This window comes from Bactrocera dorsalis, chromosome 6 (genome assembly GCF_023373825.1).
Source record: "Bactrocera dorsalis isolate Fly_Bdor chromosome 6, ASM2337382v1, whole genome shotgun sequence".
NCBI lineage: Eukaryota > Metazoa > Arthropoda > Insecta > Diptera > Tephritidae > Bactrocera > Bactrocera dorsalis.
The window spans coordinates 57,598-75,500 of NC_064308.1; the positions used below are offsets into that span (position 1 = coordinate 57,598).

General features: G+C 36.6%; 1 protein-coding gene and 1 long non-coding RNA gene across 15 annotated transcripts; one reads left to right on the forward strand and one right to left on the reverse strand.

Moving 5' to 3' along the window:
• The first annotated feature begins 4,977 nt into the window (after positions 1-4,977).
• Positions 4,978-17,885, forward strand: LOC125779789 (zinc finger protein 827-like). 13 transcript variants are annotated; one of them, XM_049461073.1, is made up of 3 exons: positions 4,978-8,321; positions 8,437-8,656; positions 17,315-17,885. In XM_049461073.1, exon 1 carries the CDS (start codon positions 5,152-5,154, stop codon positions 7,063-7,065), a length of 1,914 nt encoding a protein of 637 aa, XP_049317030.1. In that variant the 5' UTR covers positions 4,978-5,151; the 3' UTR covers positions 7,066-8,321; positions 8,437-8,656; positions 17,315-17,885. The 13 variants fall into 13 exon arrangements, 12 of the variants coding, with proteins under 12 accessions (XP_049317030.1, XP_049317031.1, XP_049317033.1 ...); XM_049461074.1 differs by having other exon boundaries at positions 8,437-8,565; XM_049461076.1 differs by having other exon boundaries at positions 8,437-8,529.
• LOC125779790 (uncharacterized) lies at positions 12,611-16,507 on the reverse strand. Of its 2 annotated transcripts, none has more exons than XR_007423440.1 (3): positions 16,369-16,507; positions 12,875-13,029; positions 12,611-12,749 (listed from the first exon to the last, which is right to left on the reverse strand). It is a non-coding gene; the product is annotated as an uncharacterized LOC125779790 (long non-coding RNA). The 2 variants fall into 2 exon arrangements; XR_007423441.1 differs by lacking the exon at positions 16,369-16,507 and adding an exon at positions 15,301-15,696.
• Positions 17,886-17,903: the final 18 nt, after the last annotated feature.

Sequence of the window (17,903 nt, forward strand, 5' to 3'; positions counted from 1 at the left end):
GATTTAATTTCATATAATTAAATTTACGGCTTGACTAAAATTCCGGTCAAAAAAGCAGTGAGAACCGTTACCAAGCTGTTTTCGGTATCCGGTTTATTTTCCGGTAGAAACCGAGAAACCGCAAACAAAGCAGTTTGGTACTGCACATAGCGGATTATTGATTACCGGTAAATACTTTTTCAAGTATAAGCAGGATTGCCTAAAATAAGCTAGGCAATCATAAGAAAAAAAAAAAAGAAGATTTGCGCAAATAAAATTCTGCTTCATACATACATACATATACATATACCACTTATACCATTATAACATACGAAGAGCATAACTTGCTCTTTCTCTTAAATCAAAATATATTTCAAAGGCATATTTATACATACATATACATATATCACTTATGCCACTATACATACGAAGAGCATAACTTGCTCTTTCTCTCAAATCAATATATTTCAAATACATATTTTTACATTCATACATACTTATATCCATAATTAAAAATTATTAAATTCTCTTTTCGCGGCTTCTTACCACTGCGAACATATGTATATACATATACATGTATAAGTATATGCGGCGCAACTTGAGAAAATTACCTGCAGTCGGTTAATTCTCTTTTCGGTGTTTTTCGTACAAACATATATACATATATATATACACGCGTATATATATATATGCACATACGGACGCATATCAATATAGACAATATATACAAACACCCAATCGACATTGGGTACAATTATATAACAATAACTATAACAAAAAGGACTTTTATAAAATACAAATTTGTACATAAGTATCGTCGCATATGTAGATACGCTCACTGCTTCAAAGTCCAAATTGGCATATATTGTGCGATACCCCTTGGTTTTCGTCTAACAAAACCAAGCAGGATTGCTTATAAAAGATATTCAAAGTCCACATTGGCATATTTCCCGCAATACCCCTTGATTTTTGATCAACAAAAACAAGCAGGATTGTGCAAAAACCAAAAGCGTAATACATATGTACATACATGCATATGTACAAAGTGCAGTGATCTCTAAAACGAGCGCTCATTAGCACATAATAAATAAAAGATCCACCTATAGATATACCCTATAGGAAATTTGGACATAAAATATATAAAACAAATATACATAGAAGAATAAACATATAAAAAAAAAAAATTTTCCGGTCTATAATAAATAACAAAATCAAATTTAAGCGATATTCTTTACGTGATTTGGAAAACTCTTATTTACATAAAAGAGTTCACGTCTAAACAATTCGGTCAAAACTCTTATTAACTTAAAAGAGTTCGCAGTTACAAAACCTATAAAATACGTAAAGCGTCTTATCATATTAAGTTCGTTCAAAACTCTTATTTATTTAAGAGTTCACGTCTACACATATACATATATAAATACATATAGAAACGAAAATATTTTTCGAAATCTCGATTTATCAAAAAGCCATTGGGTTTATTGATTTTTTGAAACTCTTACATACAAAAGAGTCTTCTTTTCAACATTTTCTATACTATATACTAGTATACTTTATACACGTTTTCTAAATATCTACAAGTCTAGTTTTCACTAAGACTTTTTAATTCATTCTATACATCTTTAAATGAGTTCAGACTCAAAGGAATCGAAAACAACACAGTCACTAAAGGTTCCAAAAATGGTTTTAGAGGAAAAGAGCCCATGTACACCTGCTGAGGCTACACGCTCAAAGCAAGGTGCTACAAAAATAAAGAGGGGTAAAGATATTTCGTATGCAAAATTCATTGCTGAGAGTGACAGTTTGATACGATACTGCACTCGATTTTCATCCACACCGATTCAAGACAATTCTGAATCGGTCTTAGAAATCAAAAAAGATAATTTAGACAATTTTTGGACGCGTCTCCAAGCGGCATATGACGCAATCGTAGAATCTGACGAATCAGATCTACCTGAAAATTTCAAATCCTCGGCTTACGCCAAATATGAAAATTGCTTAGACCAATTTGAAGAAACTAAAGCAATGATTTCAGATCAGCTAAAATTAATTAATGCAATTGCACCTACTCCACTTCCGCGAGTAGAGATGCCACCAATACAAAGCCACGAGGCAAGTTCAGGCATCCACCTCAAGGTGCCCGCATGTGACACAGAAATTTTTCATGGGGGTTATGAACAATGGCCGTCCTTCCGGGACATGTTCACAGCCGTTTACATAAACCACCCAAAATTATCTAATGCGCAAAAATTGTATCACCTCCGATACAAAACGAAAGGTCAAGCTGGCGTCATAGTAAAACAGTTCGCATTAAATGACGACAATTTTAATATGGCTTGGGAACCTTTAAAATCAAGATACGAGAATGAACGAATATTGGTCGATAAGCAGATAACAATTCTGATGAACTTGCCAAAAATTCAAAAGGAAACCAGTGAAGAATTTATCAAACTTCAATCCACTGTTTCCAATTGTTTGTCGATTTTATCGACCCAAAACATTCCCACAGACAACTGGGACCCTATACTGGTGAATATATGCACAGCAGCATTACCAGAAAAGTCTTTACTATTGTGGGAGCAATCGCTCTCATCACGTAAAAAGTGCCCAACGTGGCAACAAATGAGAGATTTTCTCACTACCCAGTACGAAATCGCAGAAAGGGTAGACAAAAAAATAAATACAAGTAAACCAAAAGGTATTCAGCAAGACTTCAATAGAAGCTTCCACAAGCCCCAAGCCAATAGCCACAATAACTCAAATAGAAACCTTTTTAAAAATCAATCGTTCTCTTCCGAACAATATAAACAAACGTCATGCGAACTGTGCAGAGGAGGTCATAGATTAAAATTATGCGAAAAATTCAAAAAAATGAATGTTTGCGATCGAAACACTTTCGTAAGATCGAAAAAATTATGTACCAATTGTATGTCACATGCGCATACGCTTAAAGATTGCGAAAGCAAATTTAATTGCGTTTACTGCCATAAAAGACATCATTCAATGTTACATATAACAAATTTTTCCAGCTCACCCCCAAACAATGCAAACGTTAAACGAGCAACAGGATTAGTTGCCACAGCAAATTCTGAAATCTGCCAAGAAGCACCATGCTGCTCAAAGGCATTAAAAACCCAATCGCTACATAGCGAAAATCACAGTAGGGTACTTTTACCCACAGCAGTTGTCTCCATCGAGCACCGAGGAGAACTGTTTAAACTCAGAGCCTTAATAGACCAAGGATCACAACGATCCTTTATAGCGTCTAGGGCACAGAACAGGCTACAGTTACCGACAAAACTGGCCAACTTTGAAATCACGGGAATGGGCGGAAGAGTTGTTCAAAACTCAAATAAAATCTGCCCCATTACCCTCTTTTCCCCCAAAGCGGATAAGCGCATACAAGCAGAAGCTATTGTCTTACCGCAATTAACCAACATGCTACCAAGCTATCATATAAATAGCAAGCATTGGCAAAAGGTTTCACACCTAAAGCTAGCAGACCCCAACTGCAACACCCCCGCTCAAATAGATCTACTATTAGGCAGCGATCTAATACCACAAATTATTCTTGAAGGTATTGAAAAAATTACCGAAACACTTCTGGCGCAAAATACCATTTTCGGATGGGTCCTAAGCGGACTAGTTGCGGAACCAGTTACAACATTAACAACTCAAGTTGAGGAAGTCTCAAATGAGTACCTCAATTCACAATTGAGGAAATTTTGGGAACTAGAAGAACTCCCCCCCATATCAGTCACAACCCCTGAAGATCAGTATTGTGAGGATTTTTACAAAGCCACAACTGCTAGATCAGAAAATGGTCGGTACGTCGTACGACTGCCACTTAAACAACAATTTCCTAACACACTCGCCTTAGGTCACTCTCGCACCTCTGCAATTCAGCAGTTTTTAAGTATGGAAAGAAACCTACTTAAAAAAGGCGAACTCAAATCTGAATATGATGGTGTGTTAGAAGAATACCTCCATTTAGATCACATGGAGGAAGTAAACCCAGGGGAGAAAATCGTCAACGGCAAATACTACTCCTTTTATCTGCCACATCACGCAGTAGTGAAGCCAGACAAAAAAACAACAAAAGTAAGAGTTGTTTTTAATGCTTCGAGAACCACTAGTTCAGGGAATTCCCTAAACGATATCCTGTTTACGGGACCCACGCTCCAACCTGATTTAATGCTTCTTATTCTAAACTGGCGTATATACAAATACGTATTCAATGGGGACGTTGAAAAAATGTATCGGCAAATAGGCGTACATAAAGACGACCAAGATTTTCAACGTATTATGTTCCGAAGATCCCCCACCAGTCCTTTGCGCGACTTTAAATTAAAAACAGTTACCTTTGGCGTAAACTGTGCGCCATATTTAGCCATTCGAACGCTCCACGAATTGGCAGAAAACACCAAGTCAGAATTTCCTCTGGCGACCCAGGTGTTAAAAACACAAACGTATGTAGACGATATTCTGTCTGGAAGTCACAGTCTTCCACAAGCATACGAATCATTATCACAAGTAATCCAAGCCCTCACATCCGCAGGGTTTCCATTAAAAAAGATTACGGCAAATCACCCGAATATACTCAAAAATATTCCAAACGAAAATTTGTTGGACACTAATTTCCTTATTTTCGAAAAGGAAAGTACAACAAAAACATTAGGCATCCAATGGAAAGCGATATCGGACCAGTTCTCATACACGACAGAGTCCATATCCGCATTATCAGCCATAACGAAAAGACAGATTTTATCCTCGGTGGCAAAACTTTTCGACCCCGCAGGATGGCTTTCGCCAATTATGATCCAAGCGAAAATCTTAATACAAGAACTATGGCTAGATGGAACCGACTGGGACGAACAAGTGAAACCTCTTCGCTTAGAAAAATGGTCCCAGTTCGCAAACAATCTGAATGACATTTCTCAGATTCAAATCCCACGATGGGTAAATTACTCTCCCGATCACAAAGTTGAATTACATGGCTTTTGTGACGCCTCAGAGAAGGCATATTGCGCTACTATCTATGTGCGCACGCAAAGTGACACCACGACCACAAGCCACTTATTAGTAGCAAAAGCAAAGGTGGCACCTTTAAAAACTGTAAGTCTCCCACGACTTGAGTTATGTGGCGCACTACTACTTTCAAAATTAGTAGCCATGGTGCAAAAGCATTTAAATATGACAAAATGCAAACTATATATGTGGTCCGATTCCGAAATTGTACTAGCCTGGTTGGAAAAACCACCACATGCATGGAAGACGTATATTTCTAACCGAACGTCTCAAATTCTTGACCTAGTGGGATCAGCCACGTGGCGTCACGTAGCCAGTGCTGACAATCCTGCCGATCTAGGTACAAGAGGGTGCAAGCCACTGCACCTTGCCACTACCACCCTCTGGTGGAATGGCCCCCGATGGTTGATAGAATCTCCTGATTCTTGGCCACAATCCCCCACGCGTAACATTATCGCCCCAGAAGGTCGAAAAATCGCCACCTTTCACACACTATTGGATGATACCGACATCCTTGAACGATTTTCATCGTTTCCAAGAGCTCTCAGAGTAGTTGCTTACATGTTCAAATTTATAGAACAACTCAAAGGCAAAGTTAAGGGATCACATAATTTCCCATGCAACACAGTAACGCATCTAGAGTTACAAAAGGCTAAGGTCGCACTAATAGCATATACACAAGCGCGCTACTTCAACCGCGATATATCAGTACTAAGAGAGTCGAAGCCGATTGATAAAAAGAGCTCACTCTTAGTTCTCAACCCATTTCTGGACACGAAAGGTCTGCTTCGTGCCAATGGTCGGCTCGCTAATTCGAGCCTAACATACAATGAACGCCACCCCATAATAATTCCAGAGAGGTCACCATTTGCCACATTATTCCTCCACTACATCCACACCTTAATGCTACACGCCGAACATCGTCTCATGCAACAGATGGTACGCCAGGAGTATTATATCCCCCGTCTTAAGCCGCAAATCAAGAAGTGCATCTTCACATGCAAGATTTGCACTATGCACAAACAGAAGATGCGAACGCAGATTATGGCAGCACTTCCACCGGAACGCTGCAATTTCGCTCTGCCTTTCACCACAACAGGTGTTGATTTTGCTGGGCCTTTCCAAGTAAAGGCGTCCATGTTAAGGTCTCCCACTCTCATGAAAGGCTATGTGGCTGTCTTTGTATGTTTCACGACAAAGGCAGTACATCTTGAGCTATGTAGTAATCTGACGACGGATGCTTTTCTCGCGGCATTTGCTCGCTTCGTCGCTCGACGTGGCTACCCATCAAAGATCATGAGCGACAATGGCAAAACGTTCATTGGAGCTCAACGAGCCACCGAAAAGCAATTTGTGAATTTCCTAAAACAAGTGTCACCCGACATCGTACAAAAGTACGCCCCTCAAGGTATCAACTGGCAATTTATACCCCCAAGCGCTCCTCATATGGGCGGTTTATGGGAGTCAGCTGTGAAAAGCTTCAAATCCCATTTCAAACGGGTAGCTGGAAATTATAAATTCAATTACGAAGAGTTCACGACGCTATTAAATCGAATTGAAGCCGTTCTCAACTCACGGCCACTCACAGTACTATCGCAAGACCCCTCAGATTTCACTGCCTTAACTCCAGGGCATTTTCTAAAAGGAGCACCCATCCTGGCCATTCCTGAGCCAGGCGTGGAGTCGCTATCTCTATTAAATCGATGGGAACGAATTAAAATTCTCCATCATGATTTCAGCCGCCGATGGAAGGACGAATATATAAAGGATCTCCACAAAAGATACCGCTGGAAGACCCCTGAACAGCCGCCTAAACTTGGAGACTGCGTCCTCATTCATGATGATTGTCTACCCCCTACTGAGTGGCGGCTTGGCCGCATAGAAAAGCTACATTACGGCTCCGACGGTCACATACGAGTCGTGGATCTCCGTACCCAAAACGGAACACTAACCAGACCGCTCGTGAAGCTGTGTTTTTTACCAACCACCGACAACCGCGAATCCGAAAACCGCAAAAACAAACCGATATTATCGTGTCCCAATCAGCTAATCAAATGAAAACGAGAAATACGCCAATACCAACCGTTACAAAAATAACAACCGTCCGAACATAACAAACCGTGAATAAAAATAACGAACCATAAATAAAATTAACAAACCGTAAAGAAAACTAACAAAAATGGTCGATCCATACGACGGCCCATTCATGCCACATATCGTGGCACGATTGCCAATATCCAATTGTATGACAACTTTCTAATTAACAATCTCCTTTATACATAGATCACCATGGATGTAGACACATCAGTCGCAACCTCGTCGACCGCTCGGGCTATCAATACGCCACGCACCGGGCCTACACCAGCGCCCCGAACTGTGGCTGCAACAACGCCGGCAACTACACCGGCAACAACGCCGGCAACTGCACCGGCAACAACGCCGGCACCTGTACCGCCAACCGCGCCCGCAGCGGTGCTTACCCCCGCACCTCGTGGTGGCACCCGACCACCATCGACTGCAGCGAGGACGTCAGAGACCCGTCGGATAAGGTGTCCCATCTGTCGACGCCCTCATCGTCTCCACCATTGTGGAATATTTAGGGGAATGCGGCCTTTGCAACGGCAGCAAGTGGCTCAGGCCCACGGGCATTGCCTCAATTGCCTGTCGCACACTCATGCGACTACAGAGTGTGAGTCACGTGGGCTGTGCCAACTGTGCCACCGGCCGCATCACACGCTGCTACACCGCAGCTCGTCACGCGAAGTGATTCGGCCAACCAACCATCGCGGCCGCATGCCCCGAGGCCAACCCGCAGCTCGTTCCGCACCCCAGCGGAGTGCAACATCACTGCGGCGTCGACAGCCTGGGCCACCATCGCGTCGATCTACGGGTCTGAGCAGCGTTGTGGCAACGCTGCAAACAGCTGCAGCGCCTTTTAGGCTAAACAGTCGTTTAGGGGGGCCGGGATGGCTAAATGAGCACCTGACCCCCCTCTAAATATAATATAACTACACCCCACACATACACACCATAATCAACACATCTTCACCCCACACTGCACATCCTATACTCAACACATTGGCATCATGCGGATCATTTCCGGTCATCCCACACTACGTCCCACACTCAACACATCATCTTTTACACCACACCTTTCGCACCACACATGAGGACACCACACACAATCAACAAAAGGAACGGGCGGACGAGGCCAAGCCTCTTTTTCATACGATCCGCGCGCATATACGGTTCTCCGTCAAACAACCAAGTTTTCTTTTTCTGCAATCGACCGCAACGTCATCGCCCAATCAAAGGTGAGTTGCCGCGAATTTGATATTTTTCTCTACTGCGAAAGAAATTTGAAATGGGTAATTAAGTATAGCATTTTGATTACAATAATTTTACTTTTATAACCAAACACTCTTGCAGGTTTAAGTTCGCCGAGTCTAACGAAGTTGCTACCTAGCGCTTTTCTCACGTTAACCAGATTATCTCCTGCAAAGGCTAATGAACGACAGAAAAGTATGAAGTCTCGTTTAAACCAGGACGTTTTAGAAAGTTAGTTTGGCGTAAATAGGCTAAAAGGCGGTCTTCACGATCACCCTGACAGGAAGGAGTATCATTATTATTAATTATCAAAATATTAAACGTACATAGTATTATAAACCTAAAACTACAGAAAACATTCTTATATAAAAATGTATTGATGTTAACAAATGCAAATATGTACTTACATACAAACTAAGTTTTTGCATACTAACCTTTGTTTCTTATCCTAAATGTAATAATAATCTTAACTAACAATTTATTCCATTTATTTATACGCATGTATGTATGTTTATTATATTTTTCCAGGTAATATTTTTCAACGTGTGTCAGTTGATCTAAATTCCGCTGACCCAATTGAAAAAAATGATGACTTGAAGATTCTCAACAACGACGGGCTTGAAAATTTGGCAGGGTACATCTGCCACAAACTTGGTAAAGATAACCCCGAAATTTGTGCCAATTCAGAAAATTGTTCATCTTATACTTGGATGGATCACCTATCTGAAGGAGGACTCTCAAAACCAACAGATATGTTGATGGAGAAAGCCTTGCAAGCAGTATTTGACGACTTAAATGGTACTGATTTGCATATACATATGTGCAAACTAGGTCCAGAAGCACTTAGATTTAAGTAATTTTGTTAATTGTAGCACCAAAATGAAAGAATTGTTTTTCAGAGCTAAAATGTATTTTAGGATTCGCTCCTTAAATAAAAACTTAATTGAAAATATGTAAAGCAAAAAAAGAAAATTAAATAAGACAATAAATTGATAGTTGGTCACAAAATATTCAATATTTTTATTTGCAAAAATGTATGTATATAGTTGAAACAAACACAGCAAAGAGACAAAATTAAATAATGCAACGAAAATACCATGAATTGAATATGTAGGTAAATGTTCACTATAAAATATTCACTTATATTGATGTTAACTTTTGATGATATTCATGTTTTTGTATGCCTGCAATACAAAATTGCTTCTTATTGCAAAGAATAACAAACAACTGAAAATCAGCTGATTGTACGTTGATCAACCGTGACGTAGATGCGCAGAACGAACAAAATTTGAACTCGTCATTGCGCAATCTTGTTTCTATCATTCTTGGTTGGCCCGGGTATCGTCCGGGTAAAGTGCTGAACGCAATACCGACGACAGACGACAAACAACATCTGTCAAATATTAAAATACACACGTTCTTATGCAGCTGCACGACTACACGACCGTAGGCCGACGGTTGTCGCTCTCGCTAACTTAAATTTTCTCCTATATTTGCCAACGACAGTAGGTCGACAGTAGAGTTGACAGTAGAATGGAAGATAGAGAGATGAGGAAGAGTGGTGATGCCACTAATATGTTAAATGTAAAATTATTCACAGATCTTACAAACTTGACGTTATTTTACAAATAAAAGCATAAAATAGCGCTATTTTACCATTTGTAATAACAATTGATAATTTAAAACAAATAAATTTACCTATTTACTTATTTTTTGCATAAAAAACTTCACTTTGAACAAAATATTAAAATTTCATTCAAGTGCAAGGTATTAGTGTGGCCACAACGAAATTGTGTACATGCAAAATGGACAACTGCGTTGTCTTGTGTATATGCCGGCCATTGTTATGTTGCTGCATTCTTACGAATGTTCATGTAGTAAGATGCACAACCCCATTTTCAGTTCACTGTCGTGTCGTGTCGTTAGCATTGTATTCACCAACTAACAGATTTCTTTATATCGATCAAGAATGATAGAATACAAGATTACGACACTAGTTTACCGTTAGTTTTTTTCGGTTTAGCTCTTGACAATTCTTACAAAAACAAATACATTGTGCAACAATTTCGTGACGTCACACTTTTGCGTTAAGAAGAACAAGCATAGAAATGCATACAAATTGTAAACAGAAAAGTAAACACTTTTGGAAATTCCCAAAATAATATTAATTCTTTCGTCTTTGCAAGAAAAATTTCAGTGGAATGTTTAGAATATTGTTGCGAGAAAAGATATATGTAAGTAGTTTTAGGCACATCCACAATAAATAGAGTAGCATGTGTGGAAATTGTTCAAATGAAGAAAACTAGTGAAGGTGTACTGTTGTATTTATTTAAATTTCTAAGCATAAATATATTAATTTTTTAAAATGAAATGTGCAGTGGCTTGTTGTAATAATTATTATGCAATTAAAGGATCGAAAACGAGTTTTTTCAGTTTTCCGGCCGATTTAAAAGTTGCCAAAAAATGGGTGTTATTTTGCAAAAGAAATGATATATTTAATACTAAATCCTCTTTAATTAATTAATTTCACAATTCTTTTATCATAATTTCATACATCTGATACATCTGAACTTATAATTGATAAAAAATTAATAAGGAATTTCATTAATTTCACAATTTTGTAAAAGTTGTCGAATCAATTTCAAATTTTTTTTATATTAATTAATACTAAAGTTTTGTATTTTTTTGGGTGTAGCAGCAAACTCTCTCATACTCCAACACAAGCACACAGTTTGGTAGTGTGCGTTTGGGCATCACTGCTATACATAGAAGTATTATTGGGTATTCGAAAATTGGCAACATTTTGTCAAAAGATGTTGCAGTCGTACATATATTTCCAGTACAACCAATTTCATTGTGTCATACCATATAGTGTTTGAAGGCTTCATATAACCAAGTTAAATTCGGGGAAAATAATTACAGCTGTTCAAAAATGAGTGAAAATAATGAAGAAATTCGCTTTATTTTGATATTTTTGTATAAAAAAGGGAAGAATACAATGCAAGCCACCAATGAAATTTTTGAAGTTTACGGAGATGATCACATTGTATTAACAATGAAACATAATAATAAAAGAACATTCACTTCTAAGTGAACTAAATTAAAAAATTTTTGTTCTAATAGGATATAGAATGTTTAACTCGCGCGAGTTCCTCCTGGGGGACCGTTGGTGGTGCTCGCTACCTTCTCAGCTGCTGCACTCGACTTCGACTACAGTGCGTCGCTTCATGAGACCATGTCATTATCAACCTCTTTGGCATGCTCCCCAAACAGCGACTGCTCCTCTGACGAGAGGATATAAGGAACCTGCAACTACACTGGTTTTATTGACCTTCTCCTCGACTATGGTCGTTCTTTACGACCCTTGGCATAACACGGCGAGCTGTCGGGTCTATGTTTTTGTAGGGGAACGTGAAGGTCCGCTGCGCCAAAGCCCCATAACGCGGTAATGCCACCATTACTTGCCAATTCGGCCGGTGTTGGGAAGCTTCTGTTCAGTCGAATTAACCTCCTGGCTGCAAATCATTCAATGGGCATGGGAGTTGCATAACACCCTGGATTTGGATGTGGTACTCTTCGTCTCAACCCTCATGAGTGATGCCATGTTGCACCGCTCATGGCGGATATACATTGCAGTTAAGCTCCTGCACCACAACAAGGTACTTATAATTCAGAGAGAAGTAAACATAGTATAGTCAACCACGACATCTACCCAATGTCCCCGCATAAGATAAAAAACAAGTCTTACACCGCGACATAAGGTTTTTGTACTCTAAGTTTGTATATGCTTAGTGCTGCCCGCACTAAGTTTGTAAATGAATTTATTATTTCTTCAAGACACAATCATCTAATACGAAAAAAAAACAATAATATTTCATTAACATTCTAGTGCTAACCAGATATGGTATGAATGATTAAGAACTGCGAACTAGGGTTATTTTAATTCCATCAGCGCAATACCTTCCATGTTGATATTTTAGTTCTTGTAGAAATTGTTTTATATACAGTAAATACATGTTAAAAAATATGTTGGAATTGTAATGCAGGTATATATTCTTCCTTACTGGCGTGGAAACCGTTTACGCGGTTATAAACGAGTTTACAGCAGCGTGTCGCTTCTTCCTTTCGCAAGGTGCCGCAAATTGGAGATTCCAAGCGAAGCCACGTTCTTCTCCATGTGGTCCTTCCAACGAAGTGGAGGTCTACTTCTTCCTCTACTTTTCCCGGCGGGGAACAGTTTCTCCAGTCACTTCAAACCAGAACAATAAATGTATCAGATTTTTCAAGTGTTTGCTTTTAGTTCATCAACGCGGAGGCTTTTAAGACATTAATAGGTATGAATGGCATAAATAGTCAAGGCATTGCGATGAGTCCGTTGACGGAATAAATGTAAAAAGTGAACGATTTGCCAATGTCTGAAGGTGATAAGAAAAAACTTGACGAATATATTGAAGAAATTTACAATAAAGTGGGAGAATGTAAGTTAACAACTATTAGTTAATAATTAAATTTCATATTATTATTTCACACGTTTACTTACATATGTATTCATTAAAGTCGCGGGCGAATTTAACAACATTGAGTGTGCTGGACTTTGCTACTAAATATAAAGTAGCATTAACGACAGTTGTGTACAAAATGCTCATTCGACATTGCCTTATTCAAACGTCATAATCATGTTGAAAGCGGTAGCACCTATACAATAAATATGATGAAAAAATTTGCATATCTTAATTGGATGAATGTCAGCTGGAGTGTATCTAATAGTATAGCATTAGTAATACAGTTTTTTTTTTTAATTTAATGTAAATACAATAAATTCAATAAAAAAATAATTCAATTCTTTCTATTCATTTTAGATATTTGCAAATTTCGGAGAAGAAATCTCAAGTCAGACCCAATCACTGTTATTATTATATTTAAATAACTCAATACTAATTGTTTTAAATCATCTAATTTAAAATGTTATTATTAGTTTGGCTAATATACATACATACATATGTACAAATTGTGTGAATATTAAGAAATAGTAAATTAATGTATTTAGTATTGTAAATTGTACGTAGTATAACAATGTAAACCAAGAATAATAGAATATAAGATTACGACACTAGTTTACCGCTAGTTTTTTTCGGTTTAGCTCTTGACATTTCTTACAAAAACAAACACATTGTGCAACAATTTCGTGACGTCACACTTTTGCGTTGAGAAGAACAAGCATAGAAATGCATACAAATTGTAAACAGAAAAGTAAACACTTTTGGAAATTCCCAAAATAATATTAATTCTTTCGTCTTTGCAAGAAAAATTTCAGTGGAATGTTTAGAATATTGTTGCCAGAAAAGATATATGTAAGTAGTTTTAGGCACATCCACAATAAATAGAGTAGCATGTGTGGAAATTGTTCAAATGAAGAAAACTAGTGAAGGTGTACTGTTGTATTTATTTAAATTTCTAAGCATAAATATATTAATTTTTTAAAATGAAATGTGCAGTGGCTTGTTGTAATAATTATTATGCAATTAAAGGATCGAAAACGAGTTTTTTCAGTTTTTCGGCCGATTTAAAAGTTGCAAAAAAATGGGTGTTATTTTGCAAAAAAAATTATATATTTAATACTAAATCCTCTTTAATTAATTAATTTCACAATTCTTTTATCATAATTTCATACATCTGATACATCTGAACTTATAATATATGTATACATATATTTATATACAACACAAGAAACGTCTTCTCCATTTGAATCACAACTTAATAGACAATTTTATTATCAATAGGCCGATATATTTCTTTGGAAATGATTCAAATCTTTTCACTCAACAATATTCAATCGCTTCACTAAAACTTTTCATTAAAATCGAAAGAATTAATAATATTTTGCGAATTTACAAAAGTGTTCACTTTTCTGTTTACAATTTGCAAGCCATTTGACAGTTTTTCACTCTTGTTCTTCTCAACACGCAACTATGACGTTTCATAATGGCGGGTGTCGTAATCTTGTATTCTATCATTCTTGATGTAAACCAAGAAAATAACGTTAATATTGTAAATAGCATAAATGTTGCCAAATATTGATTGTTAAAGAAAATTCAGTTTTCAATATATATATGTACATATATGTAAATAAATGGTAATATTTAAAAGCTTATCTTAAATAATTACTGGAAAATTGTAAAAATGGATATTAAAAATATAACTGTTGTGTATAAATATGTAAACTTTAAAAAGAAATAAAATAAAAATTTTAATTGTTTTATTTATGAGGAAAGAGTTGACTGATACGATAGGCCGCGGTGATCAATGAATAACAAAATAAATGACTTATCGGACAGTTTCTGGGTGACCATAACCTTAACGAAACAAACAGCCCTATTCTCATGCCCTCACAAAAGTCACCAACCTCACTACAGTGATGTTTCTCACTGTAGTGAGGGTTACCTTATTCTGGCGAAAATTCAAAAGCTCAAATGCTCACTATTCTCACAAATATCTGTGACGTGTGAAAGCAGCCATCATAATAGAAAACATCAGTGTTTATTTTGTTTTAAATCAATATTTTATATTTTTTAAAAAGTATTTGAGCATGGAGGAACTGTTCTTCGTATATGCAGAAGTCGAATATATCTGTTTTCTGCGTTTCCTGGCGTGATTGTATTTTTACGGACATGGCTCTTAGCAAAAATGCGTTGGTAATAGTTATATGCTCTATATGAGCCAATCCTCTGTAAAAATAAATATATGCATATATACATATATGTAAGTTACTTTCTGTCTCTGTACATTTTACTTCCTCTAAGAATGAATAAAAAGACATCTACATATGTCTAAATAATTCATTTTATTTTATTTCATTTTTTTATATTTTTACATTTTTATTATTACTTATTTAATTATTATATATAAGAAATTATTGTATATATATATATATATATATATATATTTAAAATTTTCAAAATTACTTACATATGATTATCCATTTGTGTGTCCATTTTTGTTTGCTTATTTTTATTAAAAAAGCTTTTTGACAGCAAAAACAGCAAAAAGCTTTTTACCTCACGTGGTGACTTTTTTAAGCTTTTTTAAGCTTTTTTCTTATGAGGTTTGAGCAAGAATAGCCTCACAAATTATGCCTCACAAGAAATCTCTCAAATATTTCCTCTCAACTCAGTTGAGAGGTTTTTTCAGAATAGGGCTGAAACTATTTTTAGTAATACTATGTTCGGACGGACAATGAAAACAAGTTTTTGTGGGAAAAACTGGTTTTCGTCCTAAAACTTGTGTTTTCGTCCATGTAAAATCTGTCAAACGAAACACATTCCAAACACTACTTGAAAACTTACATTCCACTCAATATAATCATAGAAGACATATTTTGCCGGCCCTAAGTTTACATTCCATATACAAATACAGCTGTCACTTGTTATTGTCATATTAGAGGAATTCTCTTGATCTTGCAAAACTTGCACAGGCACGAATTGCAGGACTTTCCTCTTGGTGCAACCGCACAACAACAAATACACGCAGAAAATTATTCGCACTGGCTGTAAAATATGTCAGACCAAAACCCATGTTTATTTTCGTGCAATGACAGCAACCCTGTTTTAGCTGTCATTTTACATAAATACATATTTCGTCGTTATATTGTTAAGGAAGATAAGTTTTAAATAGATTTTATAATTTCTACTTAAATTATAAAGATTTGATACAGTGTTTTGTTAAGAATGTATGCAGAAGGTGCGCTAATTCACAATAGTAATTCTCAATAAATTGGCCGAATCAGCCGTTCATAATAACTAGATTCTGCAATGGGTGCTCTTTTGGCCTTGAGCATTTGGGTATAGGATTTTTGCATTTTGTGTTATCTTGCAATCTTGCAAGAGCAAGAGAACCCCCCTATTGACGTTGAAAAATGGAAAAGCAAAAATACAAATAAATAAAATTTGTCAAGTGATAGGGGAGAAACCCTACTCATTGAATTGTGGCAAAACAAATTTAGTACTCTTTAGTGCTGTTAAGGCATCCAAAACTTACCATTCTCGTTGCTCAAAATGTAAACAAACAAATAAATTTGTGAGTTGTCAGTGAAAACTCATCGAAAACACACATTGTCGATCCGAAAGACTTAGATTTCACAACCCACAATGGTGTTTTCAAGACGTCTTCATGTTGGTCCCAAGAATGATAGAGAAAGAGATTACGCAACGCGCATGTTTGTTTTCAGTCAGCTTCTTGCTGGCGTGACGGTTGACTTATTATTCGCCCGCGCCTTTGAATGTGAATTCGAATTGTATTTTCGCGTGTAGTATTAATTGTGAAATTTTATATTTTTTAAAATGAATTGTGCAGTGTTCGGATGCAATAATAACAATGTTAAAAATAGTGCGACGAAATGGAGATTTTTCCATTTCCCTTAGGATAAAACAGTACTAAAATAGTGGATTAATTTTTGTGCACTTCGCGCCAGAAGCCTGCGAAAGAAATTTGAAATGGGTAATTAAGTATAGCATTTTGATTACAATAATTTTACTTTTATAACCAAACACTCTTGCAGGTTTAAGTTCGCCGAGTCTAACGAAGTTGCTACCTAGCGCTTTTCTCACGTTAACCAGATTATCTCCTGCAAAGGCTAATGAACGACAGAAAAGTATGAAGTCTCGTTTAAACCAGGACGTTTTAGAAAGTTAGTTTGGCGTAAATAGGCTAAAAGGCGGTCTTCACGATCACCCTGACAGGAAGGAGTATCATTATTATTAATTATCAAAATATTAAACGTACATAGTATTATAAACCTAAAACTACAGAAAACATTCTTATATAAAAATGTATTGATGTTAACAAATGCAAATATGTACTTACATACAAACTAAGTTTTTGCATACTAACCTTTGTTTCTTATCCTAAATGTAATAATAATCTTAACTAACAATTTATTCCATTTATTTATACGCATGTATGTATGTTTATTATATTTTTCCAGGTAATATTTTTCAACGTGTGTCAGTTGATCTAAATTCCGCTGACCCAATTGAAAAAAATGATGACTTGAAGATTCTCAACAACGACGGGCTTGAAAATTTGGCAGGGTACATCTGCCACAAACTTGGTAAAGATAACCCCGAAATTTGTGCCAATTCAGAAAATTGTTCATCTTATACTTGGATGGATCACCTATCTGAAGGAGGACTCTCAAAACCAACAGATATGTTGATGGAGAAAGCCTTGCAAGCAGTATTTGACGACTTAAATGGTACTGATTTGCATATACATATGTGCAAACTAGGTCCAGAAGCACTTAGATTTAAGTAATTTTGTTAATTGTAGCACCAAAATGAAAGAATTGTTTTTCAGAGCTAAAATGTATTTTAGGATTCGCTCCTTAAATAAAAACTTAATTGAAAATATGTAAAGCAAAAAAAGAAAATTAAATAAGACAATAAATTGATAGTTGGTCACAAAATATTCAATATTTTTATTTGCAAAAATGTATGTATATAGTTGAAACAAACACAGCAAAGAGACAAAATTAAATAATGCAACGAAAATACCATGAATTGAATATGTAGGTA